Source organism: Calypte anna, chromosome Z (assembly GCF_003957555.1).
Source record: "Calypte anna isolate BGI_N300 chromosome Z, bCalAnn1_v1.p, whole genome shotgun sequence".
In the NCBI taxonomy this organism is placed as follows: Eukaryota; Metazoa; Chordata; class Aves; order Apodiformes; family Trochilidae; genus Calypte; species Calypte anna.
In genome coordinates this window covers 11,438,978-11,464,673 of record NC_044274.1, presented here as the reverse complement: position 1 = coordinate 11,464,673, position 25,696 = coordinate 11,438,978, and the positions used below count along the sequence as shown (strand labels likewise).

Below are 25,696 nucleotides of genomic sequence, written 5' to 3'. Positions count from 1 at the left end.
GAACCCCAGCCCTCGCCCCCTCCACACCCGTCGCCCTCAGGCTCCCGGGTACCGGACCGCCGAAGCGGGGACTGAGGGGGACTGAGGGGGACTGAGGGGGACCGGGAGCGGCCGCGGCCGCCCCCGCTCCTGGCCCGCGGCCGCCCCCGCTCCTGGCCCGCGGCCGCCCCCGCTGCCCGTTACCTGCCGGTCTCAGCCGCCGCACCGCGTTCAAATGGCGGCCCCGCCCCGTTGGGCGTTCCCGGGGCGGAGCGAGAGCAGAGCCGCGGAGGGCCGGTGGCCGCTGGGCTAGGAGCCGTCCGGCATGATGTCTCTGGAAGAGAGTGTGTCGCCTGCCGGGGCGGCCGGGGACCTGGCGGCACTGGCGGAGCTGGACGAGGCGGCTCTGCTGGGCGGGCTGCGGGAGCGGTTCCTGCGGCAGCAGATCTACGTGAGGGCCGGGGGCTGGGGCCGGGCGGGGGTCGGCGGCGGGCGGTGGGCTGACGGGCTCCCTCTCTCTCCCCTCTCCCCCCTCTCCCCCAGACCGATGTCGGCGACATCCTCATCGCCATGAACCCCTTCCAGCCCCTGCCGCTGTACGGGAAAGAGGTGAGTCCCCGCCGCCCCCACCGGCCGGGCCCCGCAGCCCCCAGCCCTTTCACCACCTCTCCCTCACCGCTTCCCCCGAGGTCTCCGAGCGGTACCGGCACCACGAGAGGGGCATGCAGCCACCCCACATCTTCGCCGTGGCCAGCCGGGCCTACCATGCCATGCTGGGCTACCAGAGTAGCGACCCCAAGAGCCAATGTATCGTCATCAGGTGAGGTCTGGGTGGGCAACCGGGATGGGCTGGGGAGCTCGCCAGAGCCAGGCAGAGGTGTGGGGGTCCAGGCAGCAGCCAGCGAGCTCTCACTGGGCACTCCCTGACGAAGTTTTGGGCAAAGCTCACTTCCGATGCTGTAGGTGAGGAAGAACCCAGCTGTGCTTGCAAGGCATCACTTCCCTGAACTGTCTACTTTCCAGACAGGAGAGCAGGCAGATGGCAAAGGGAGATGTGTGGCAAATAGAGATGGCTTTTGTGGAGCAACTCAACTGCCAGTGCTGGTAACACAGGCAAATATGTTGGGTTTTCCTTCAGTAGGGATGTGGCATTGGAAGGATTTAACCAGCTCTGGGAAATGGCATAGGGTGCTCTTAAATGTAACAACTCCCGCCATGGCTGCTGTAGTATGGGGGATAAGTATAAATGAAAGGAACCAGTTTCCCCAAAGTAGAGCTTCCCGTGTATAACCAAAGAGCAGCAGAAAGAACAAGTTTTTTTGCCTTAAGACCTTTGGAAATCTGGTCAGGAAAAATATTTTTGTCATGGGCAGTTGTGTGCACTGAAAGGGAAAAAAACGGACTTGTAACCAAAGACTGTATCAGTGTCATGAGCATTTCACTCCATGATGTCACTATTGTTCTGCTGAAACTGTGTAGAGCAGCAGATAGCATCAGCTAGTAGAGAAAGCCTCAGACTGCATCAGCTTGCAGAGAAAGCCTCCCAGCAGTAACTGCCTGTTCTGGGTATTGGAAAGAACAGTTTAAATGTCATCACAGTTAAATAATCCCTTCTATATATTTGCCTTCTGAACACTTATCAGTATTTTTAGTCTATATGATGTGGAAATGACTTGCTGAATCACTGCTGAGCATTGTGATGGGACTGGGAGCTAATGTTGGAAGTCATTTGAGCCCTAGGTATTTCTAAAAGCTTCAAGTCATCAGTATCTGTGTTCTCATGAGGTGATGCCCTGGAGTCAGCTTGTGGAAGAGGTGCTGTTGGTAGGGCTCTTAGGGATGGGAAACAGTCATAGTACTTTTCTTGGGAGGTGGAAGACAAGAAAGAGTAACCTTTGGTTGTTTGCCAGTAAGTCAGTAGTCCAATTGTTTTCTTCCAGCAAGTTGTGGTCTCAGAGGTCAGAGTTACTCCTGTGCTTTTTGCAACCCTGATAATTGGTCTGTGCATTACTATCACAGGAAGTTCATGGTTTTGCTCTCTGCAAGTGGTGAAACAGTCATTCAAAAGATTACCTGGCATGAGTAAAGTTGGAGTAGAAGGGGAAGCCACTCCTGTTAGACCACAGTTCATCAGAGTTTGTCAGAACAGCATAGGCATGCACCAGGCTTTACTATTCTCTGTGATCTCTTTGGTCTCTCCAGCATAGGCAGGGGAGTCTGTATGGCATATTTCAGAGGATAATGTTGAATGCAGTGGCTGCCTGCAGGCAATAAATGCTCATTGCATCAAGTTGTCTTGTGCTGCATATTCCATGGGCTTCACTCGCCCTCCCCGTTGACATTAGTCACAGCCTGGGTATGCTGTGAAACAGCACTTGGGTCTCCTGGAGTTGTCTTTGCTTTTCTTCACAGCCTGAAGCAGTTACACACATGCAGCTGGATAGTGTATACAGGACCTGGTGATGCTGTTGTACTTGTTGGAGTGTACAAGGACAGGATTGAACTGTTGGAGCGCTGACTGAGTGCTTTTGTGTAGGAAGGAAATAACTGGGGGAGTGGGGAGAGGAAGAAAAAAAGAGCACCCACCCATATACTGATCAGGCACACTGTCTGGATGGCATGTTCTCAACTGGCAAAATGGCCTTAATTATGTTTGTGCCTATTTGAACAGTGACGTCCTGATCTGTGATTGCAATCAGGTATCTGCTGTAGTATTTGAGGTATTCAGCCACCTGTGACATATTCTTCATACAAAGCAGTAAAGACACATCAGAAGCTCAAAGGTCAGATAGGGAAACAGAGACCTGCCCTCAATTATACCTTCAGCATTTCCTGCATTGTTGGGTTTTTTTCTATGCATACACTGAAGTTCTTTGCCAGCATGATGCTGTTGGTCAAGGGCATGTTGTCTCACTGATTGCACACTCCCCCTCCCAAGGCAGGAGAAAAGCTGCTTGTTTGACTTGGAGGTGGAGGTGCTGGGCAGGCGTGACAGCAGAGGGAGGTGCAGTGCTGCTGCTGTGTGTCTGTGTCCTCAGGCAGCTGATGCATGCGAATGCGTGAAGCATCTGAGATCTGACTGCCACAGTATCTCATGATCTGTACTCATTTGTGGATGTGAAATGGATGGGGCAAATCTCTTTGAAGAAAGAGGAATCTGTCAGCTCCAGCATGTCAGTGTATCAGCAGTCAGTGTATCAGCTCACTTTTGAAGGAGTTTGTTTTCTGGAAGTTAAATGTATTTTTTTCTTAAGAAGCAGAGCAAATGGTTTGCCTTGTGCACCTCAAGCAGAAGAGATGGCATGAGGTATATGTATACTTCCTTGTAGATGGGGAAATATTCCCTTCCAGAGGGATCATGAACTTGTGGGACCTGCTGCATAAAGCTGGGGTGTGAGTTTTTACTCACACATGCATTTCAGCTAAAAAAATGGTGAAACTCTCAGGTGGTAGGGCACTAAGGCACAAGGGACAGAACAACTGAACTTTATGACTTGGAATTTCCTTTGATTTTTCTTGGCAGTGGAGAGAGTGGTGCAGGGAAAACAGAGAGTACAAAGCTATTGTTGCAGCACATAATGAACCTATGCAAAGGCAACTTGCAGCTGGAGCAGCAGATCCTTCAGGTAAGTCATTTAAAGGATTGTGCTTGAAGATGCAGAAGCAATGCTGCTGCAAGACAGCTTGGGTTAGGCTCAGGAAGCTCACTGATGAATCATCACTGGAAGTCAGGGAGCAAAACATAAGAAAATGGTAGGTAAGACTAGTGAAATAGCTGACCCCTAGTTAAAAGGACTGGTGGGTCAGTAATTCAGTTTGCTGGGAATGTAGTGATGTCTTAAATGATAGAAAAATATTGCAGTTGTTTGTCATGTTCTCTGTGACAGAGGATTAGGAGCATTTTTCCAAATAATTTCCTGTTTGAGATAGAACAAGGACTTCTATTAAAAAGTTGGAGTACTAATTTAATCTACATAGGGAAGAAAATCTACACAGCCTTTTGTCACTTTTCCTTGGCTACTTATGCAGGCTCTCAGGCACATGCTTGCAAACAGGCCGACTTCATCTTTGCCATTTTTTGTACACCTTTGCTAGCTGATTTTGAAACATATTTGTCTCTTTGATCTGAAGTATTTCGACTTGAATTGCTCCCCAAAGAGGTTGTGAGGATTGTTTTTAGCAAATCATACCTTAACCTTCCATGTGATAGATTAAATAGGCTGAGTACTTAGACTTCTTCCTTTTGAGGTATTGGTTTTCAGGTTTCCCGTAGAGCTAGAGAGATCTTTGTGTGTAATGAGTTCACCTTGGCTGGACACCAGGTGCCCACCAAGCTGCCCTATCTCCCCTGTCTCATCTACACAGGGAGAAGAATATGACAAAACTCTTATGGGTCAAGATAAAAACAGGGAGATCTTCCAGTGATTACTATTACAGACAAAATAGATTTGACTTGGGGAAAATTAATTCAGTTTCTTGCCCACTAACATCAGAGCACCATAATGAAAAAAACCAACAAATCTTAAAACACCTTCCTCCACACCTCCCTTCTCCTCTTGCTCAGCTTCACTCCTGATTTCTCTATGTCCCTCCCCTGACGGCGTTGTGTTCAGCTCATCACGTGTTGTCTCTGCTTCCTCCTCAGAGGAAAGGCTTGTCTTGCTCTTTCCCTGATCCAGCATGGGGTCCTTCCCTTGGGAGACAGTCCTTCACAGACTTCTCCAATGTGAGCCCTTCCCATGGGATGCAGTTCCTCATTAACTGCTCCAGCATGGGTCCCTTCTATGGGATACAGTCCTTCAGCAACAGAATGCTCCAGCATGGGTCCCACACAGGGTCACAAGTTCTGCCAGCAAATCTGCTTCCACTGGTCCACAGGACCTGCCAGGAGCCTGCTCCATCCTGGAATTCTTATGGGGTCACTGCCCCCTGGAGGCATCCACCTGCTCCACCATGGACCTCATGGGCAGCAGGTGGATAACTGCCATCTGTGTGTCCATTTGGCTCCATCTGGCACTGACTGTGTTGGACATGGGGACAGTTCTGGTATCTTCTCACAGAACTCACTCCTATAGCCCCCACCACTAGCAAAACCTTGCCACACAAACCACGTAGCCTGTGCTCCGCTTTGGGCTTGGAATGGTATCATTCCACAGTGCTATCCTTCTCAGTGGATCCAAGGTGAATGTCTGTGCTTCGTTGTGGAAACATGGCATTGATATACCTGCTGGCTCCACTTCGAGCTGGCTTGGGCCTCACTGCCAAGCTGCTCCTGACCTGAGCAGGTTCCAGAAGCAGGATAGCTGTCTATGATCCACATAGTGCCTGGCCTAGTGGACCTCAATACCTGACTGGTGAAGTGCAGCCACCCTGCAGCTCCTCTGTTGTAAACAAAGTTCGCTTCAGTCCAGGTGAGCTGCCCTTGGAAAACCTGGAGGTTGCAGAAGAAATAATAGTCATCTTATTTGGTTCCTGTAGATATATTAAAAGGTTAAGTTAGTCCTTTTGGGATTACAGTGTCACGCTGTAAAGCCTGTGTTCGGCAAGCTGCCCAGCACGTACCCTAAGGCATCATTCTTCCAGTCAGCAGGCAGTCTTTATTAAATACAGACAAAATGTCCTTTCACCTTGTTTTGATCCAACTAACCAAGCTGATATGATTGTTATGTTCATTTCTTTACAACTTCACAGTACTGAGCCTTACACTACAAATTTCAGTAGCTAAATTATAAATGCTTATATATTACTGAGTGCCATGTTTGCCTTTTTTATTGTTGTAGTAGAGCAGTCAAATTATCTATGTTAGATACTTTGATATTATGTCAGGTGCTTGTGGACATCTATTGCAACAACCTTATCTTTTAACTAATGAGTCAATGATCGTGCTGAGATAAATCAGTTTGTTTATGGTTGTTTTCAGTAATCACATATCTTTGCTGTACTTACTTTCAGTCCAGGGTATGATGAAAGAGACACTCTTGAATACCTACAGAGTGGTTCCAGGCAAATGTTGAATAATAAATGCTAAAGTTAGACTTAGACTTTTCATAATAAGTTATATTGGATCACTTAATTTGAATAATGCTTGTTGTGCTTGCTTACTTGTTTTAGGTAAATCCCTTGCTTGAAGCTTTTGGCAATGCCCAGACTGTGATGAATGACAACAGCAGCCGTTTTGGAAAGTACATACAACTGCGTTTCCATAAGAATACAGGTAAAGCCAATGACAGTTACTAGTTTGGGGGTCGGTTAGATACTTGAGGTAGTGGACTCAGTAGCCAGAACATGTGGAGAGTGAGCTTGACTCCCTGGGGAAAGGGTGTGCAATTAAGTAAGTAAAATTTTACAGCAGCTAGAGCTGTAGGATAAGGCCTGGGTTTAGACAGCGTGAAACTACAGGAAGGATATGGGGGTGACAGTGCGAAGGAAGTATCAATTATACTCTGTGGTGCCAGGAGTCATGGTTGCTGCTAAAGGAGATAAGCAGATGTCTCTAAGATGGTGGGAAGCATGAAGAAGCCCATTTCCAGAGTAGTGGGCAGCCTAGATGGTGTTGCACACAAGAAAGTTATTTTAGACAATTCCATGCACCTATCACCAAATAAGAGATGTAAGACAGCTCAGAGAGCTTCGTGTCCCCAAGTGCAAAGTTTACTCTGTCACCTTCCTCTGTGCAGTACGAGGTGCAAAGCTAAGTGAGTATTTGTTGGAGAAGTCACGGGTCGTGCAACAAGATACCGGGGAGAGGAATTTCCACATCTTCTACTACATGTTTGCTGGACTCTCTACAGTGGAAAAGGAGATGTATGGGCTGTTGGATCCTTCACTCTACAGGTACGTAAAAGGCAGACCCTAGTTTAGTTTTCATGATGAGAGAATGAAGGTGAAAACAGCATAATGAGACCCATGCCTCTGCCCTATGTTTTTCTATGGAATGGAGCTACATGAAGCTACACTAATGGAGCTATGTAAAGAGATCTTATGGGTCATCATGGAAGCTGAGAAGTCTAGAATCAGTCCTCTGTTGCATTGCCTTGCAAAATTTTCTTTCCCTCATGCCTTCACTGCTGCTGATCTGTTTTGTTTCTTTTGGGTAGGACTGACTTGCTGTGCTGATTGTGTAATACACTTTTTCAGGTACATAAGTGGACGATTTGGTACACAGGATGTAGTTCAGCACTGGAAGCACAAATACCAAGAGGTGTGCAATGCCCTTGACATGGTGGGATTCCAAGAACAGGTCAGTTCTGGTATTGTCTAATTTCCATCTGTGCTTCCTGCAGGCATAGGGTTTCTTTCTGGCTGCTGATTTGAGGTTAAGTCATATTTCTCTTCTCTCTGGATTTTCCATATTGCTTTCCAAGCCACCAAAGTATGTCAGACTTTTTTCCCACAGTCTGCCTGTGACTTTTCCTCACCTCTCCAACTTCATGGACCTCCATGTTGTACATGATACATGCTGATAGGTTTTCAGACACCTATCTTGTGTATTTTAGGAGCAAGTGGACATGCAGGCTATCTTGGCTGGTGTGTTGTCTCTGGGCAATGTGACCTTTGAGCCTGAGGAGAGAGATGGATCTGTAAAAGTGAGTGAAGCCTCCCGGGGATGGCTGAAGGCTGCAGCGGTGAGTCACCACAACAGCTGACAGAAACCTTACTGATGTGATCCTGGTTCCCTCTGGCACAGGGACTGCAGGAGCTGCTCCTGCCAGAAATGACAGAGCGTGTTGCTGTCTCACAGTTTGAGCCCCTGAAGAGCATGTAGTTTATTCCAGAGATGCACAGTATCCCTCATAACTGCATCTGTGTTCACTGCTGTCCATGCCCAAGGGGATACTTCACAGCTATTTCTTATCTGTCTAGAACCAGTGTTTCACATATGGCAGTATTACACGTGTCTCGCTGACTTCATACAAGGAAATCTTTTTAAAATCAAATGTTATATATTACTAAGTGTGATAATGCTTTGGAGAAGTTCATGTGTGCAGTATCTGAACAGTGGTTTGACAGACTGAGAATACCACCTTAACTGCTTACTGTTTGCTGTTTATCAGGAACTACACTTCCTACTATTTCACACAAAAGATTAAGAAGTATATACTCCACAGGACCATTCAATTTTTATTATATGGGAAGATACATTGTTCTGCTTCACTAACAACATGGAACAGAGTAAAGTGTTTCTGCCTTTCCTGTGTTTGTTTATTCGGACCTATTTGGAACCCCAGCACCCTTGGGTTTTTATCTCATTCCTATCTGTTTGCCTGTTTCCCTCCTACACCATCCTTGAAAATGCATCCCTACATCTGCTCATCAGCCAACTTCTTTTTTCCTTTTCTTCTTCTCCTTAAAGTGTGCTCCTTGTTTTCTGCCCACGAGAGGGAATTCCTGTTAAATCAATCACTGAGCGTTCCAGCTGTGTCTGAGTTGCTTTCCCTTCCTGTGTCTCGTGGGTACATGTGAGGGATCTGTGCTGCAGCTCAGATTCCTCAGCACCTGCACAGTCACCTCGGTGCGGTGCTGTTCACTACAGGTGCTGGCGTGACTCCCAAGGAAGGTGAGAGGTGGCAGCACTGGGAGAGCAAAACAGAATTTCAGAGAGAGGGAAAGTCTGATCTCGGTCACTGCGGGAATTACGCAGTCTCAGAGCCTGCATCTGACTCTAGTGCTACGAGTTGGTAACAGTAACACTAAGCAGCTGAGAAAAAAGTCCTGTAGCAATAATGACCTCATTACATTATTACATTACCCTGAGTGTTGCACAGGCTTAAGGAGATACAACCCCCACCAGTAGAATAAGGATTTTCTATTAACTGCCCTCATCAATTTCCTCTCTCCCAGGGTCAGTTTGGAGTCCAAGAAGATGAACTGTTAAAATGCCTGATTTGCACAGTGTCTGTGACCCGAGGCGAGCAGATTCAGCGTTTTCACACCCAGCAGCAAGCAGAAGGTCAGAAACATAACGAGTTGCAGATGTACTGGCTAGAAAGACTGACCTGTATTTGGTGGAAGGGTATTCCCACACATGTTCAACTTTTGGGGAACAAAGGTGCTTGTTTGTGCCCCTTCATTCCCTTGCACAGAGGCATATATACCAATGTTTATCTGTTTAGTCGCACTGAAATGTAGGGCCATGAATGCTGCTTTTGTTTAATCTCCAGGAGACTGCAGAGATTAAATGAGAAACCAGGGAGTTAACTTTGCTCTTCTGTGAGTCTGCAGAGGTCTGGGATAGATAATGTTTATCTGATCTTAAAAGAGTTTCATAAGCCACTAGATACTGTTGCTAGAGGTGAATACACTGAGCCTGCTTGTGTGCTGTCTTCTCTGCTTCCCTTGGAGCCCTTCAGTGAGTTGCTGTTGTTCACCCTGTGCAGATGCTCGGGACTCTATTGCAAAGGTGGCATACAGCCGAGTGTTTGGCTGGATTGTCTGCAAGATCAATGAGCTCCTGGCTGAGAATGTGGATCCTGAGGTGGAACTGAGGGAGATAGGTGAGTTCTGCCTCCCTTGCTCCTGTTCTCAAATGTGTGTCCCTCAGATGCAACAAAGGAAAGGCACCACAGGGGGTTTTGCAGAGATTGCATGCAGGAATCCATTACTGAAGACAGAATCATGTGGGAGTTACTGGTCAGCAGTATGAAGTTGTAGGTCCTTGGCCAACTCTGAGCACTCTGTTGGCCTGAAGCAATGGTTGGGCTGTAGTTCTGAGTCACTCTGGAGCTGGGGCTGGGAGTAGGGCCTCACCTAATTAGTTTTCCAAGGAAGGTTATGGGAGAGGTGCCACTGGTGACTTGAGTGGAGTTTCCATGTGCCACAAGAGCTGGGTGATGGGAGATTTAGTTGTGTGTTGGGGTATGCTGGCTGTCTGCAGGTTCCATGATGGGCTTATCTTCCCTCTCTTAGGTATCTTGGATATTTTTGGGTTTGAAAACTTTGCAGTTAATCGTTTCGAACAGCTTTGCATAAACCTGGCCAATGAGCAGCTGCAGCACTTCTTCAACCATGTAAGTTTGCTGTGGGTGATTTCACCCTATGTGATGGAGAAATCAAAGCACTTATCTACGTGGCATGTGAAGGAGAGCTTGGGGAAAAACAGGTGTCTGTTGCCTGGAAGGGCAGAAAGGGTGATTAATGAAGCAGAGTAGAGAGAAGCAACCTTCTCTGCTGTGGCAGGGAAGCCTCTTAGGCAGAGAAGGAAGAAACAAAAGGATCAAGCAGTGACCAAAATTGGCAGAGCCGGGACACTTTCACTCTAAGAAGCTCAGTGCACCAGCATCAGTGAATGACAGGCTTACGGAACAATAGTATCATCATGGCCCTCTCATACCAAGGGTGAGAGAGCTACACATCCTCTGGGGTGAAAAAGAAGATGTTCAGGGTTGTCTAGCCATATGCTGGGTGCTCCAGCCTCTTTTTTTTTTTTTTAATTCTGTTTCAGCACATTTTCCAGATGGAGCAGTCTTCCTATAAGGAAGAAGAGTTGCCTTGGGAGACTATCACATTCAACAATAATGAACCTGTTTTGGTGAGTGAGAGTACTGACAGAAGAGAATTGCTCCATCCAGCCAAGAGAGGTGCTTGGGGAGGAGGTGCAGCTGGGAAGAACCTCTTCAAAGGGTGGTATAGGTGAGAATGGATGCCCTGTGCTGCTGTGGGCTCATCTAATGTGTCTGCTTTCTTGCAGAATCTACTCCTGGCCAAGCCACTTGGGCTCCTGTCTCTTCTGGATGAGCAGAGTGCATTCCCTCAGGTATGCATGAGGTAGTGGAGAGAGAAAATAATGTGGGAGAATGTAGTAATAAAGATCTGGGCTGCAGAAAGATCTTTGATGTTGGTGTGTGACTGTACTGAGTAGGATGAACAGAGGTGTCCCCTTGTGTGACTGATGAGGCAGGACAGGAAGGTCAGGGACAGTCTAATGATACTGGCATCCCTCTAGAGAAGCAGAGATATGGTACAAAACCCTTACACAGCCAAGACTACTTCCAGCACTTTATTTTGCTTTCAGGTGCCATGATCAGATTTTGTTGCAACTTTATTTTTACTTATGCAATCTGCTTTCTTGCAGGCAACTGATAAGACACTTGTGGATAAATTAAACAGCAGCTTCAAAGGGAATTTACACTTCGAGCCAGGCCGAGGCCATGTTTTGGGCTTCAGCATCATTCACTATGCTGGAAAAGTATGTGCTGTTTGCAGGAAGAAGGCTGCTGTAACATGCATAGCAGGGGGGAAATGTGTTGCTGGACAAATAAGTCTTTGATGTTAAGAGTGTATGATCTATGATGATAGCAACAGAAGTGATATGCTCCCAGGGAGCTGCCTTCTAGAATTACCTGGGATTTCTTTAGAAAGTGTAGAAAGAGAGGACTCCTGAGGAAAGTGGGGTTATTTCTGGGAAGCATGGAGTATTAGAAGAATCTGTTGCAGTCATCGTCATTGTGTTGGAGCTCTAGTCAGAAAACAGTCCTTTATAAAATAAAAGCCCTGCATCCACTGCAGCACCAAAGGATAGTCTAAAAGCCTTTTGCCTTTGCCTATTGGCTTCCAGAGCACAGCAGTCATTATTTCATGGAAAACACTGAGGAAAACAGTGAGAGCAACCAGATAATTAATGTTTTGAAAGCATAGGCAGTTATTTTTACTCTCAGTGATATCTAAGCAGCTTGAGGTTTAGGATTGTTGCCTGTAACCTTACTGGTACCAATTTTGAAAGCATTGGCACAAAGATGTTGAATTGATTTGAGAGAATTTTGGGGTCAGGAGCAGACATGACAATTCTGGTCATTGTAATATGCAGTTTAATAAAGTAATCTTAATGTTGTTGACTAGGCTATTACTTGTGACATTCTTTATTACAAAAAAATTAACGCCCAGCATGGAAAAGTAAGAGGCAGGTTGGAGATGAGAGAGAAGGGGAGCAAGAGAATGAAGGGACATGACAACAAGATGGAAGCCTATTCAAAGGGAAGAGGGACAGGGCAGGGAAAAGAGTGATGTATAAACCAAAAGTAAACGAAATTTCATAGTCAAGGAAAGAAGGACAAGAAAAGGTGGCTGTCTCAGTGTTGTGCTGCACTCCTGTGGTTCTAATGACTCAGTGCCATACACAGAGTTTTGTTCCTCAGGACTTGCACAGAATGGTGCAAATATGCACATTACAGACTTTACTTTTTAGCCAGTATACATTTGTTTTAACAGTTGCTCCTGGAAAGCTGTGGAGGTGGCTTTGGCCTTAGTGACTTTCTGCCCTTTCCCCTAGGTACAATATATGGCTGGGGGCTTTCTAGAGAAGAACAGAGACACCTTGCCAGCAAACATCCGTGGGCTTTTCATCAACAGCATCACTCCCCTGCTCAGTGTTCTGTTCACAGGCAAGTTCTTCTGCTATGGCAGGGTATCCCAGATGAATTGAGGCTCACCTTGGTAGTGGTTAAGTGTGGAGATGAGGCTTGTGTGCTATGAATGTATTTCACAGCTGACAGTCCCAGGGAAACTTTGGGAAGGCTGCAGCCTGGAGTGGGGCTGCTGGCATATATAAGATGTCAAAGTTTTTGTTTCCCTCTGGAAAGCAAGGCAGATTATATGTTCTTCCGGAGAATTAGGCACTGATCAGATGTCTTCCTGCAGCTCAGATAGTCCATCTTCTCAGGACCAGTGTAGGACTGTCTTTACTGGTCCTTTTCATGTATTTTGTTCTCTAGAAATGGAGCTGGGCAAGGTCAGAGCTTTACATTAAAAATAGAATACTGTAGAGCCACAAGCAATGTATGTAGAGATTATCCATTTAAAACACATTTTGTTTTTCAGGTACGACTTCTTAAAAAAACTCTTGAGGTCATGCATTGTCTTGCTCTCCTTTAAACTCTTTTTCTAGCTATTGATAAGCCCTCAGAGTCTCCAAAGCTTCTATGAAAGTAAATAGTTAAACAAAAGTCAAGATGCTTCCTTGGTGTTTGTCTGACTGAACACTGTACTTCTCATGCAGAATTATATTTTTTGTTTGGTGTAGTATGTGCCACTTGTTGGAATTTTAAGTAACTGATGAATTTCATTTCTGTTCTTCACTGTTCTTTTTCAACTCTTCTGTTCAAGAGTATCTTTCTTCTTTACCACTACCACAGTGTTACTGAAGATAATTAGTCTAAGCACCCAGCTATTTAAAAAGTTTATAAACAACAGAGAGAACCTACCTGTTCTCAGATTGGTTGTCCAGTCCTGGGCAATGGCTCAAGGTGGCCCTGCTGAGCAAAGGGCTTAGCCCAGATGACCTCCAGAGGTCCCTTCCAACCTCAGCCATTCTGTGGTTTCATGAGTTATATGAGGCCATTGTATCAAGGGTGTGCAAGACTGTCACTAGATACTTCAGTATATTCAACTTCCCTGAATTTTTCGTCTTGTCAGTGAATTAGTTTTAAGCTATGTGACTACATAACCTCTCGTCTTGACTGCTGTAGGTGAGCTTCCTGTTTGCTGTCTTGTACCTTTTTACTGCATTGGGAGTTGCCCATTGGTGAGAATTCTTTTGAAAGTCATTTAGGGTTGTTCAATAGCCTGATTGTCTTGTCTTCTCAATGGCAGAAAATAACATTGCCTGCATTGTATGCTTCATATATTTGCATTTTCTTCGCCTTTCTTTATCCCCCGTATTTCCACATGGTGAAACCTAATGCCCTGTCTGTGATTGAGCATTTGTGTGGAGACTTTTGTGTGAAGTAAGGTTTAAATGTTTAGACATGATTCATTGTTTAGACATGGCTGATTGCAAGCAAAAGTACAAAATTAACTGTTGTCTTTGTTCTTCCAGCTACTGTCTCCAGGACAGGGACACTGATGCCTCATGTGAAAGCCAAGGTATTGCACTTCAGAACCATATGGCAATTGATACAAAATGGTGTAGTTACCTGATATTTATTATTTGATAAACTGTCTGAAAATGGGAACAGACAGTAATTGGTTAACAATAAGAGCAGAGAGCAATCTGCTTGCAGCAATTTCTCCTTCATTTTTTACTGGGTTTTCTGTTTGCTTCTGTTGATAAGTTTAACTTTTCTTCCCTCCCCTGAAATCCATTTTCTCTCCTTTTTGCCATCTGCTTTCCATCAGAGCTCTTTGGATGTCAATCAAGCACTTCTTCCAGGGATGATCTTTTGTTTGGGTCTAGTTTCAGGGCATACCAGGAACAGACAACAAGTTCAACAGCACACGAAAACAATCTGCTGGAGCTCAGTTCCGGGTAAAGTATTGCTGCCCTGCAGTGCCCCTTGAGAAGAGTGCAGAGGTATTTTAATGAAAGCTTCCAGGCTTCTGAGAATAGTTAAAGCATCCAGAATGTAGACAGGGCTTTTTCTGGGTTTTTTTTGTTTTTGAGTCGATGTGACTCAGTTTGTTATTAGAGCCTTGGGAGCTGCAGTGGGGTGGGAAGATGGTTCTTTTTTTTTTTTTTTTTTTTTTTTTTTTAGATATTTTAGACTGGGCTCTGGCAGTGCTTTGGCTTGCTGAACTGTTGATCCTTCTTTGCCCTCACCAGCATTCCCTGATGGTGCTCATGGAGAGGATGTATTCTGCCAACCCACACTTTGTGCGCTGTATAAAGCCCAACAGCCAGAAGGAGCCAGGTGTGGTGGACAGCCAAGTGGTGCTGCTGCAGGTGAGGAAAAGCAGTGTCCTTCAAGAGTATTTCTGCCACATCTCAGTGGGAAGGGTAGACCCCTCCGAAAGGCTGTGGACATAACTGGAGGCTGACTGGTCCAAGTCTCCTCTTGCAGGAGAAAGAGTAGGCACACTTTTTATGCACATAAAGGTCCTGGGTAGATGGCTGCTTTGGTGACACAGGCTGGTGGGTCCAGGTTTTGCAGTCTTAGTTCTCTCCTATTTCTTTTTCATGAATGCATTGAGATCTGCTTGCTAGGCACTAGGATTCATCTTTGCATCTCCTGGATGGGGACTGGTACAGACAGTACTCCGTAAAAGTTATGCTTCTTGGAGAAGACAGTTTTCACCCATCAGCAACTCTGAATAGATGCCAAGATGGGATTACTTTGATAGGGGCTGAAATGTGCTGCTGGATATTTCAGCCTTAGCCAATATCTTTGGATATTGTGTCAGGTCTGAGATCCAGATGCTTTAAAGAATACAGAATATGATTAGAAATGTTCAGAAAGCTCTGTGGCCTGTTTAATGTGTATAAGAAAGGATAGAATTAAGAGGGAATTTCATCCGTGCCTCAGAGTACAGCTCTGTCCAGATTTGGAAGTAAAAAGCTATCCTCTAAGGGACAAGAGGCAAATCAGTACCCATGGCTGGAAGGTGAATTCATTTCAAAAGTTGGTTTTTGTGGCTTCCAACTTTTAACAGAGAGTGGTTAGTCATCAGAGTTACAGGATGTGGTAAATTCAGTCTTTAACCAAGAAAACATTTTCAGAAAGAAGCTTTTTTGGTTTGAACTAGAGAATTTCATGGCTGAGCGAAGGCATTTGTAGCTGCAGAGGAGCAAGCAGGTAATCTAATGATTTGTTTCTGTTTGTCTCTCTGATCTTCTTTGTGGTGCTGATTTAGCTTCGATACAATGGACTGCTGGAGACAATCCGAATCCGAAGAGATGGTTACTCCTGGAGACCTTCATTTGAGGAATTTTCTGAAAGGTTTGTTAAAACTTCTGAGTGTTTCTTGTCAAGATATTTTTAGGGAAGCAACTGTGGTAACCAGATCTAGGCAAGGAGTAAAACAGCCTTTTTAAAGTTTTTTGTTCCTGAGATCATGGGGTTCCTTGCTGTGGGAGGCTGAGTGAGACAGATGGTGATTTATGTCTTTTTGTTGTGAGAGTGACATGGATCAGATCAGCTCATCAGAGATGTGGGTCTTACCTTGCTCTATTATTTTGGGTTTTTTCACAGATACAGAATTCTTCTACGTAAACCAGATATTTCCCTCACAAAAGAAAGGTAAAAAAATCTTCCTTTGTTATGTACAATCCAGTTCCTTCTTCACAGACTTCTGGTCTCAGGCTAGCATAGCAAGCTGAGTAAAAGGAACAATGTAATGATGGGATTTTGTGGTGATGGGGAAGACAAATCCCTAAACAAGGACAACGGTGTTTAAGAAGCATTTGGTACAATGACAAATGAAATATTTCTTGAATTGCTATATAGCAATTGAATTACTGTAAAATCTTGCTATCCTGTGGAACGAAAACTGGCTAATATAATTAATTTAAGGAGTTATAATGATGGTCAGAGGTTTCCACTGAGCTCAGTATGGCAGGGGCTGAGCAGAGTTGCCAGGTGCCTCTCCAGGCTTTTTCCTGGTGGCCTCCTGGAAGATGATAGTCAATGCTGAGCAAGCAGACAGATATAAATATTTCTCAGGCTAGAAACAATATTTGTGGTCCAACAATATTTTATGTATACAGACATAATATATGCCCAGCACTTTCAAAACCTGACTTGTTCCCATACATAAATGTCCCTCCAGCTCTGCAGCCTTACTCTGTCATCTTGTTACTTCCTACATCTAGAGCAGCAACTTGTCACCTCTTCTTTTCCACTTTCTCAGTCCCTCCTTCCTGCCATGGTGAATTGTGGCTGATAGTGAAAATGAAGCATGTGAGGCAGCCATCTTTTTTTTCTATTATTATTCTTTCCTGTCTTTTAAGAAAAGATTTTATTGTTCTCCAGAAAGGTTCTCTCCTTGCAGTCGCTCCTTCAGCCTTAACAGAACTTCCTTATAGTTTGCTGATAATACTGCATCAATACGAATTGCAAACCCAGTTGAGACCCAAGTCAAGAAAGAACAGCATGGATTAGAGAAAGAAGATGGTAGAAAGGCAGCACACTGTGTTTTCAGACAAAAAAAAATCACAGGATGCTTTGGAGGAAATAATTACCTTGGGTATGGATTCTGGCACAGTGGAAGTTGTCTGAGATAGAAGGAAAACCACTTCTGCTTTGCTATGTGAGATACTAGCAAAGAGTGACACTATGGTTTACAGCCTGGATTTGCAGGCAGAGGGAGGCAGCTGTCTGTGCAGTGCAGCTAGCATGTAACTTCTAGTTCTAAATGTTGGTGGATCTTCTTGAGAGACATAAATTTTATCACTGAAGTCTGCAAAATGAAACTGGAATTGGAAAGCAGACCTCCTGAAGTCTTGCTGTGCCAACTTTTTAACTTCTGTGCTCCAAAAAGCTCGGAAATGTAGTGAGTAAAAACTTTTCTGAAAATAAATAGGCTTTGCAGGATTGCCTCTTAGGGAGCTGGAGGAAATTTGCCTCTAGGAAACCCATTTGCTGATGCTCCTGAGTGTGGTCTGGCTGCACCTCAAGGTGCACTAGAGATTGACAGCCAGTTACTCAATGTGACTGGGTGACAAGATAAAGAATGTCATGCAGAACCATTGAGGCACTCTCTGCCCCTTTATGCTCCTAAAGCCACTGTTCACTTTGGGTGAAACACTTCACTTTTTTCCCTCTCTTTCAGCTGCCTGGAGATACTGAAAACTACAAAGCTGACAGGCTGGATATGTGGGTAGGTGTAGATTACTGGTGCTGGGAATGAGGGATGTGAAATGCTGAGACTTCATACTTGTAGTCAGTTAATCTGGTTCTCTTCAGGGAGAACTTTGTGGCTGTAGCAAAGGGCTGTCCAAAGGGTGATTGGATGCAAGCTTGGAGAAAGTGTTTCTCACTGCTTCTCATTGCTTCTTTCTCTTCTCAACTCCTCAGGAAGTCACGACTTTTTTTTAAATATTGGCACCAGGAACAGCTGGCAAAGTATGTGGAGCAACTAGAAAAAGCAGCAGTTGTCATACAGAAAGGTGAGCATGGGGGCAGCAGTCTCTCAACTCTGGTCTCAGACTGGGGCAAAGAAAAACTTTTCTACAGTCACTGCTCCACCATTGCACCCTTGTAGATGGCAGAAGGGCAGGTCAGGTGCCACCTCCATGTCAAGGTCCCGTGGAGTCAGTGTGCTTACTGCTGATGCCCTTCTCAGTGCTTATCCTAAGCCAGGGAGAGCCATCAGACAGTGGGAGCCTTGGAAAGGGAAAACGTGTGCAGGAGAACTGAACTGAACAGGGCAAGAATATGATTTGGCTGCATCCTGAGATCTGCATAACCCTGGAATGAGGACTCATTTTTGAGTGGAGTTGAACTGAGAAGAGGAAAAAGAAGATGAATGAAGCAGATCTCATTCCTAGTTTTACAGAGGAGCAGAAGAGGATGAAGTTTTGTTTTGGTGTGGTTTTGTTGGGTTTTTTTTCAGTTTCCTTTACACCTGCAAACTGTGTCTACTCTGGCAGTCTGTTTCTCCAGAGCAGGCACTGTGGGCAGTTTGGTATTTCCTTCAGCACAGGCTCCATGAGGACTGTGCAGCCAGGAGGATGAGGCTGCCAATCCTGCCTGGTTCTTCTCTGTTGTACTTCTCTTCTGTATGGGTTGTTGCACTGTTGAAGCATCTGAGCACCTTCCAGCCATGTGTCATACAGCATGACAAACATCAGGCTCTCACATGCTGTGCCTTGTTTTCAACCACGGGGAAGATATGTGGGCAGTACAAAATAAGAAAGGGTAACTTTCAGTTCATGTGTTCCAGCATCTGGTCAAGTAGAAGGGATAATGCAATGTCTCTAAAGCTCCTGATGAACCCTGTGGTGGCTGCCTGTGGGAAAGGTTATTCTGTGGGCTGACACCAAGGAAATTCCATCTGTTTGGAAGAGCTTTGCTTTTACTGAGTACTGTCCAGAGAATACTGGGGAGGTAGAGGGTTAACAGAAGCCCTTCTGTGAGACATTTTTTTTTTTTTTAGGTATCCTGTGCCTTGGCATCATTGATGAGAGCTTAGAATCGTAATTTGATTCTTTTCAATCCATGATCTGGCAGCTTAGGGAGTGGAGGAGAGTTCCTACAGGGTTTTGACTGCCTGCTCACATAGAGTCTCCAATGCCCTTTATTAATGTGATAGAAGTGTTGATGGCTTTGCACTGGGTTAAGGAGTATCACCCCGTGTGCTTCCCCAGGGAGTGGCAAAGGCATGGTGAGCTTTTGTTTTGTTTTGTTTTCTAACCACAGCTTTCCTCTGAACAGTTTTCAGGGGGTTCAGACACAGGAAGATTTACCTAAAACTGGTGGCTGAGCTGAGAGCTCAGGAAGAGGCAGAGAGAGAAAGAAGCCGGCAGCTGGCAGTGGAAGCAGAGGCTCAGAGTGAGTTGTTCCCACTCCCCATGTGCATGACCACTTGTGTGATGATCACCTCTAAGTGCTGTCAGATCCAGGTGATGCTGGCCTGTCCTCAGCTTTCCTGAGGCTGGGGGCTCCAGCAATGCAGTGGGCAGGGAGGTGCCAGCACTTCTGCATTTTGGAAGTTCAGCTTTCTCTGTGAGGAGCAGAAGCCATGTGGTGAAGGTTGTCTGCCTGGCTGTGTTAGGAGGAGTGCCAGGGTGTGTCTGTTCCACACACTACGTGCAGCAGAACTTGTCTCTATCCTGGGCGTGCGGAGGAGGGATCTCATGGATCTTGAATGCTACATTTCATCTTCTTTTTTACTGTTGTTGCAGAAAAAATCTCCCGTCCAGTCCCCATGCCACGGAAGAGATGGCCTCAGCCTTCTCATCATCCTGCTGATAAGCCACCCCAGCCACCAGTGCCGCGGCCACGCAGCAAACTAAAAGAGGTAGAAATATTGTCTCTGCTTGTTCCTGGTCTTTCCACCTTCTGGATCCATGTGATCTCCTGCATGTGGTCCCAGCAGAATATTGCCATTCTTGTTATGAGAAGTGAGTGAGAGTCCTTTCCTACTGTGGTTAGTTTAAAAAGCATGGTCAGGACCTCTGAGGAATGGAAAGCAGTATTTGATAGTTTGTGACTGATCTTAGGAAAACCATGAATAGGATCACTTCTGAAGGGATCCCTTCAAAGGTCCCCTTTATTTGATCTTGCTTTTGTGCCCACTTTCCCTCTCTTTTCACTTTCAGTCCACTCCTTTTGATAACTTGGACCCTTCGGCACCTCGCCCTGTTCTGGGGACAAAAGAACTGGCTGAAGAAGAGACAAAAATGAGGAAATTCAAAAGAGGAGCAACTCTCCGCTGGTTCAAAGAGACACAGGCTGAGAAGGTCTTGCAGAATGATGGGGCCTATCCAAGCTGGCTGCACGGGATGATCAGCAGGAGGTAAGTACACTGGACACAGTGGACACAGCAGGAAGAAGCTGCTGTGTCTTTAGGAGGACTGTGTAGGTTGGATGTGCCAGTATGGGAATGACTGCAAACCTTTCACTTCTAGACTGTGAGCTTCAAACCCTTAGGGGGAAACTTGGAGCTCCCTGTCACAGGATGCAAATGATGGAACTAAATACAGGTCCTGTGCAGGGAAGGGTGGCTTGGGAAGTACCCAGAGATGGTATACATCTATACATTTACCCTGTTGTGGACTGTTTGCAGACACATGATGTGGAATGAAGGTGGCCTTTTGGTTTGACTCATTATGACTGTTCTCATGTTTCTCAGTTTAGGTTAGGAGGAGACCTCAGTTTACAGCAATAGAATACAGAATTCAGGGTATGTCTGTTTTTAAAAAGGTATTAAGTGGGCCTTTAATGAGTATCCAGTAGCAAGATGCCCCCAAGGCCCCCAGAGAAAGGAAAAAGGAAGTTTTTTTGTCGATGCCTCTGGCCATCTAGTGAGAGAGCAGCATAGGTGGCATTTACATCCCTGTAGGCTGGGAGAGACATCCGTAAGAAGACAGAGCTTTGTGGAAGTTGTTTATGATACTACGACCTCTTAAATTTTGGGGGAAAGCCTTTATTTCAGTGCTTGAAATTTTGATGCTGGTTATGCCTCACTCACTCACTTGGGTGATCCAAGCACTACTTTCCAAACAGAATAATAAGAGAAATGCTAATTATTGCAGTGATTGGATAAGAGCAAGACTGTGGGGTTAGCAGGTAAACATCAGAATTTCTGGCTATAGTCTCCCCTGTGTGTAAATTAATCTATAGTGCTGTATGCTTTCTAAGTGTCAGTGTCCTTTATTTGGTGGGATTTTTGTGTGGTCACTGCTGCTAAGTATGCCTGTCATTTGAATACCCTTATCAACTTGTTCCGGTTTGTAACTTTTATCTGTTAAACGTTCAGTTTCCTGTCTCCTTCAGTCTTATTAGATCACAAGTTCCTGGATATCACTAAGAACATCACTGAGGTATTACACACCACATTAGCTTAATAAAGAACACTACCATAGCTGACAGCTCTGGTAGCTGCACTTTTTTTTTTTTTTTTTTTTTTTTTTTTTTAAGATAATTAGCAATGCTTTTGCCTGCATTAATGCTTCTGTGCACAGATCCAAGAATGCAGGCAAAACTCTCTGAATTTGAGTATTGGTTAGCTGTGAGCACTTCACAATGAAGGACATAGCAGATCCTTCCCAAAGAGACTAAATATCTGATACTATTGAAGTGGTGTTTCCTGTTGCTGGACTTAAGACTCCATACAACACTGTAAGCTCAATTTAATAGAGCAGCCAGGGCAACCCCAAACTGCTCTGGTGATTTGCGGTCACCTTTAGCCTGGAGCAGAGCACATGACAAGCACAAAGCAGAGCTTTGTCTGTTGGGCAGAGAGGGGGAAGACCCCCTTCTAGCAGGAAGTTTAGAGAGCCAGACTGGTGTAATCCAAGTTGTTGTTTTTCTGAGGCACTGGGCTTACCCTGTGCTAAGAACTACTACCCCACAACAATCCTGACTTCTTCCATCAGCCCTGGAGTGTAGGAAATGCATATGTGCACAGGCTCCTCATCTCAGTGATGTTTTGTTGTATGTTCTGTGTTGGAAGGTAGCTCTTGCTATTGTACTACTTTGCTGGAGCAGCTTTAGAGCAACCCCATTTGGACACGCTTTGGCTAAGGGTATTGTGCCTCCTCAGCCTGCTAACAATTCTTTGCACCAGCAAGCCACAGTCTGGAAACCTCTAGCTTTCAACACATGGGGCAGGTGCTGGCTTCCCTGTGGACTGGGAGCATGACCAGGGCAGCATGTGAGGCAGGATGTGAGTTCCTGTGCAGAGGGTTGATCACTGTTTGCTGAATTTTCTTTCCTGCTTCTAGAGAAGCTGAGAACTTGCTGATTGACAAGCCTTTGGGTTGCTTCCTTGTTCGGATCAGCCAGAGCCGACCAGGCTACATCTTGACTTACAGGTAGGAAATATACCTTGCAGAGGTGGAAAAAGAAGGTCCTACCTGATCTATGCATGGATGGAGGAGTTAACCTCCTCCACAGAAGAGTCCAGTGAGGATAGTGCTCAGCATCTCCTGTTGTGGGTGTCCCTGACAGTTTGGAGCAGCAGACAGGACACTGCAGAGTCTGTCTCTTGCCCAAAACTGTATCTTTTTGTGGGTCAGGTGGTGCAGCTCTAAGCATGCAGGTACTGGTTGGGCTTTGCTATGTGGCTGAGTGGACAGAAAGGTTGAAAGAAGCTTTGACTGGAGGAGCTGGAGGAGTCTAAAGGAGGGTCTCAGGAAATGCAATCAGAGTTCTACAAAAACAACCTCAGGCAAGGGGCTGGGCAGTTTTCATGCAGACAACAGGCACAGGAGGTATTTGTTAGAGTCTGCTGGGGTTTGCATCAGGCTGCTGGTTTTCACTTGTCACTGACTCTGGGGAAGCTGCTCTTTCAGCACCTACTGGCACAGTCTGAGACACGCCAGCATGGTGCATCTTGACATTGTTTGTTACACCCCCTGATCACACCTGCCCTGTGGAAACAAGTGCAGAAAGTAACAATGGGGTTCTGGAGAGAAGCTATGGCCCCATGTCATGACTTTGTCTGTCTGTCCACCTCCCCAGGGGCGAAGGCCGCTGCAGGCACTACATGGTCCAGGTGCAGCCCAATGCACGCTATGTCATCCTGGGGGAAGACAGGGCTCATGCCTCTCTCACTGAACTGGTTCAGTATCACCAGACTGTGGGCATCCAGCCCTTCATGGAGATTCTGACTCTTCCCTGTGAGCAGGTGAATGTCAAGTGGGTGCAGCCAGAGAAGGGCATGGGGCATGGACTGTGCCCTGAGAGTCACTGTGGCAGGATGTCTCTTTTGTGTGCCTTTTGTGGGTTTCCCATTGTGGCCAAGCAGCTCTGTATCTTCTGTGTGCACTGGGAACTGGGCACTGGGGATTCCTGAGGTGGGAGAGAGGCCCTGGTGGGTGGGTGACACTACACTGCCCCCTGAATGTCCGTAGATGGGTATTCCTCTTCATCATGCTGTTTGAGGGATGTGGAGGGACTGCAAGTCACTGCTGAATCCACTCTCTATCCCCCCTCAGAAAAGCAGTGAGAGTTTGGATTCTGAAAATCTGGAGTGCTTCAGTCAAGCCAAGGGGGTTACCCCTCCAGAGAAGCTGCCCTGCTCCTCCAGCCCTTCTACCAACAAACCTCCTCTGCAGTTTAGAAGGAACAAGAATTGCCAAAACCAGCAAATCTTGGATGACATTAGTAAACAGCTAAGCTCAGGCAAGGAGAGAGGCAGCCAACAAGCCTTCCCTCGCCTCCACTCTTCCATACGTCTGGCAATGCAGGAAATACAGCAGGTGAGTGGGGATATATCCTCTCCCAAGTCTTGCCACCCACAATCAGGATGTGGGACATGTGGAGCTGCCCTACCAAGGGGCAGGAGAGAGGAGGCTTCCACAAGTAGCTCCTCGATCACAGGTTTTATTTAGTTGTCTTGGGTCAAAACTATGTTCATTGCAAGTGCTGGACTGGAGGGACCCTTGGGAGAGGGTCTCTGAGATGCCCAGAATCCACAACTGAAGGGGCTGTGTGGAAGGCATCCCAGTTGGTTGTTCTCCTAATGTTGTCTTTCCGATTTTTGTTGCAGTTCTCTTCTACTTTCTTGAACACCTCTCTACAGAATCGCTGTCAAGCTCACAGCATTAAGGATGTAGAGTCCAAGTGACATGGTAAGAGAAAGTAACACACAGGAAGGCAGACAGCAATTGCAACTTCCCTTAGAAATGGAGGAACAAAAGGGACTCTTCCCTTCCCGCTCTACCAGGAGCATTTCTTCGCTACCAGCTACCTAGAAATAGAGCAGGAAAACTAGAGGGCAGTGGCCCGCTACCATTCCAGGCCTGCAAAAGACCAGGAAAAATCAGCGTAAGGTTGGGTTCCCAGTACCTGTGGTGCACAGTGTGCCTGCAGTACAATAACAAGGCTGCTGGAGGGAGCTCACAGTTTTTCAGAGGCCTGGGGCTGCAAGGAGGAATGCTATCAGAAAGGCATGGATCAGAAGTGGGTGGTGGGCAGAGAGCCATTGGGAGCTGGCAGAGGCAATGAGCCGAAGCCAAGATGGAGAATATAGGAAAAAGCATCAGTCTGTCAACATGGTCTCAGCAGCTGAAAACACAGCTGCTTACTGAGGCTGTAATTTTCTAAGCAGGTTACAGGAGTATATGGAGTGGGCCCAGGATGCTTCTGACAGAGCTCGTTATGCCCCATGTGTTAATTGTCTGAAGCATCTAGGCTGATGTACAGCTCCTCTGTGCACCACATGGGTAAATTCCTGTCCCATTCAGTTGCTGAAGGCAGTAGGAGTGCTGTTAGACACCTCTTTAAAAAAATCTGCATTTGTGTCAGCTGGGAGTGGAGAGGGATCCGAAGACCACACTTTAGGCTGCACATGCACTGTGAGGCTTGCAGCCCTGCACTGGGATTACTGCACTGGTTCTGCTCCCAGGAATTCATGTTGGAACAAAGCTTTTTAGCTGGAACTTGTCTTGTTTTCTTCTTGATGGCTGATAAAATCCCTTGCCTGAAGTGTTTGACTCAACTGCTCCATTCCTAATCATGAGTACTGATGTTCCCAGGGGATGAGTGTATCTGAATGTCCTGTATCCAAAGGTAGGCAGAAGAAAGACAAATGTTTGTGATCTGCATAGATAACTGCAGGTGTGTTGTACTGGCATTGCTGAATTGGTCCCTCCTTTTATGTCCTCCACTGAGTTGTGTTTCTTGACTTTCTTGCAGGTCTAAGTGGCTCATCCCTATCCTCTTCCAGTACTGCTGGGCCTTGCCTAACTGAGTGAACATACAGGACAGTCAGCAGCATCATTTCTTTTGTCTTTTTGTTTGTGCATCTGCACTAATCTGGCCCTGTGCCTTGAGACAGGACTGCTGCAGAAATGAACTTTCATCAGCACTCAGCTGGTCTCAATGAGTGAAACTGCTTTAAGCACCCTGGTCTAGTAGGTGTCCCTGCCCATGCAGGGTGGGTCCCTTCCAAGCCAAAGCATTCTATGATTCTAAGGTCTGGGCCAGTCTTGTCCTCACAGAGGGGAGAGGATGGGAACTGTCACCCTGCACAGGCCCAGAGTGCAAAACAGTCTACGTGTCAATACTTCAATGTGCCTGAAGATCCCTCACAATGCACTGTTAACAGTTACAAACAGGATGTGTTGAAACAACATGTTTTCTCACCAATACCTTTACTAATTTTCTACCTCTTTCTCATCAAGTCATCTGTCTTGGTTTTAGTCCTGTGTATTTGCTGCTCTGGAAACAAAGGGAAGCTGGGCTTGGACTTGGGAAGTAAGGAGTTACACTCGTGTGTCATTTTTTTTGAGTGCAGGAACACTTGAACAGGAGCTGAGACAAGGGGCAAGAAGAATTTTCTGCAGAGGGGATTTCCTGCCTGTGGCATCAGTGTGCTGGCACACTGCTCCCCAGTCCTT

The 25,696-nt window shown here is 46.0% G+C and overlaps 1 protein-coding gene across 1 annotated transcript; it reads left to right on the top strand.

The window, feature by feature from the left end:
• Positions 1-304: 304 nt before the first annotated feature.
• On the top strand, positions 305-25,696 carry LOC103532432 (myosin-IIIb). The gene is made up of 30 exons (XM_030466853.1): positions 305-430; positions 523-588; positions 669-799; positions 3,503-3,605; positions 6,091-6,193; positions 6,657-6,813; positions 7,117-7,219; positions 7,476-7,604; positions 8,821-8,929; positions 9,357-9,473; positions 9,886-9,986; positions 10,421-10,507; positions 10,667-10,732; positions 11,051-11,164; positions 12,245-12,356; positions 13,790-13,836; positions 14,147-14,218; positions 14,513-14,632; positions 15,541-15,626; positions 15,879-15,926; positions 17,458-17,505; positions 17,703-17,794; positions 19,062-19,178; positions 19,532-19,647; positions 19,949-20,145; positions 22,076-22,165; positions 22,815-22,980; positions 23,291-23,554; positions 23,845-23,926; positions 24,993-25,696. The coding sequence occupies exons 1-29, from the start codon at positions 305-307 to the stop codon at positions 23,920-23,922; spliced, it is 3,165 nt and encodes a 1,054-aa protein (XP_030322713.1). The 3' UTR covers positions 23,923-23,926; positions 24,993-25,696.

Bases quoted from the DNA above. Each gene is read 5' to 3' on its own strand.
- LOC103532432 (XM_030466853.1), top strand. From the start codon at position 305: ATGATGTCTCTGGAAGAGAGTGTGTCGCCTGCCGGGGCGGCCGGGGAC. The intron at 6,194-6,656 runs GTAAAGCCAATG...TCCTCTGTGCAG, and splicing joins GCGTTTCCATAAGAATACAG to TACGAGGTGCAAAGCTAAGT. The intron at 23,555-23,844 runs GTGAGTGGGGAT...TTTTTGTTGCAG, and splicing joins CAATGCAGGAAATACAGCAG to TTCTCTTCTACTTTCTTGAA.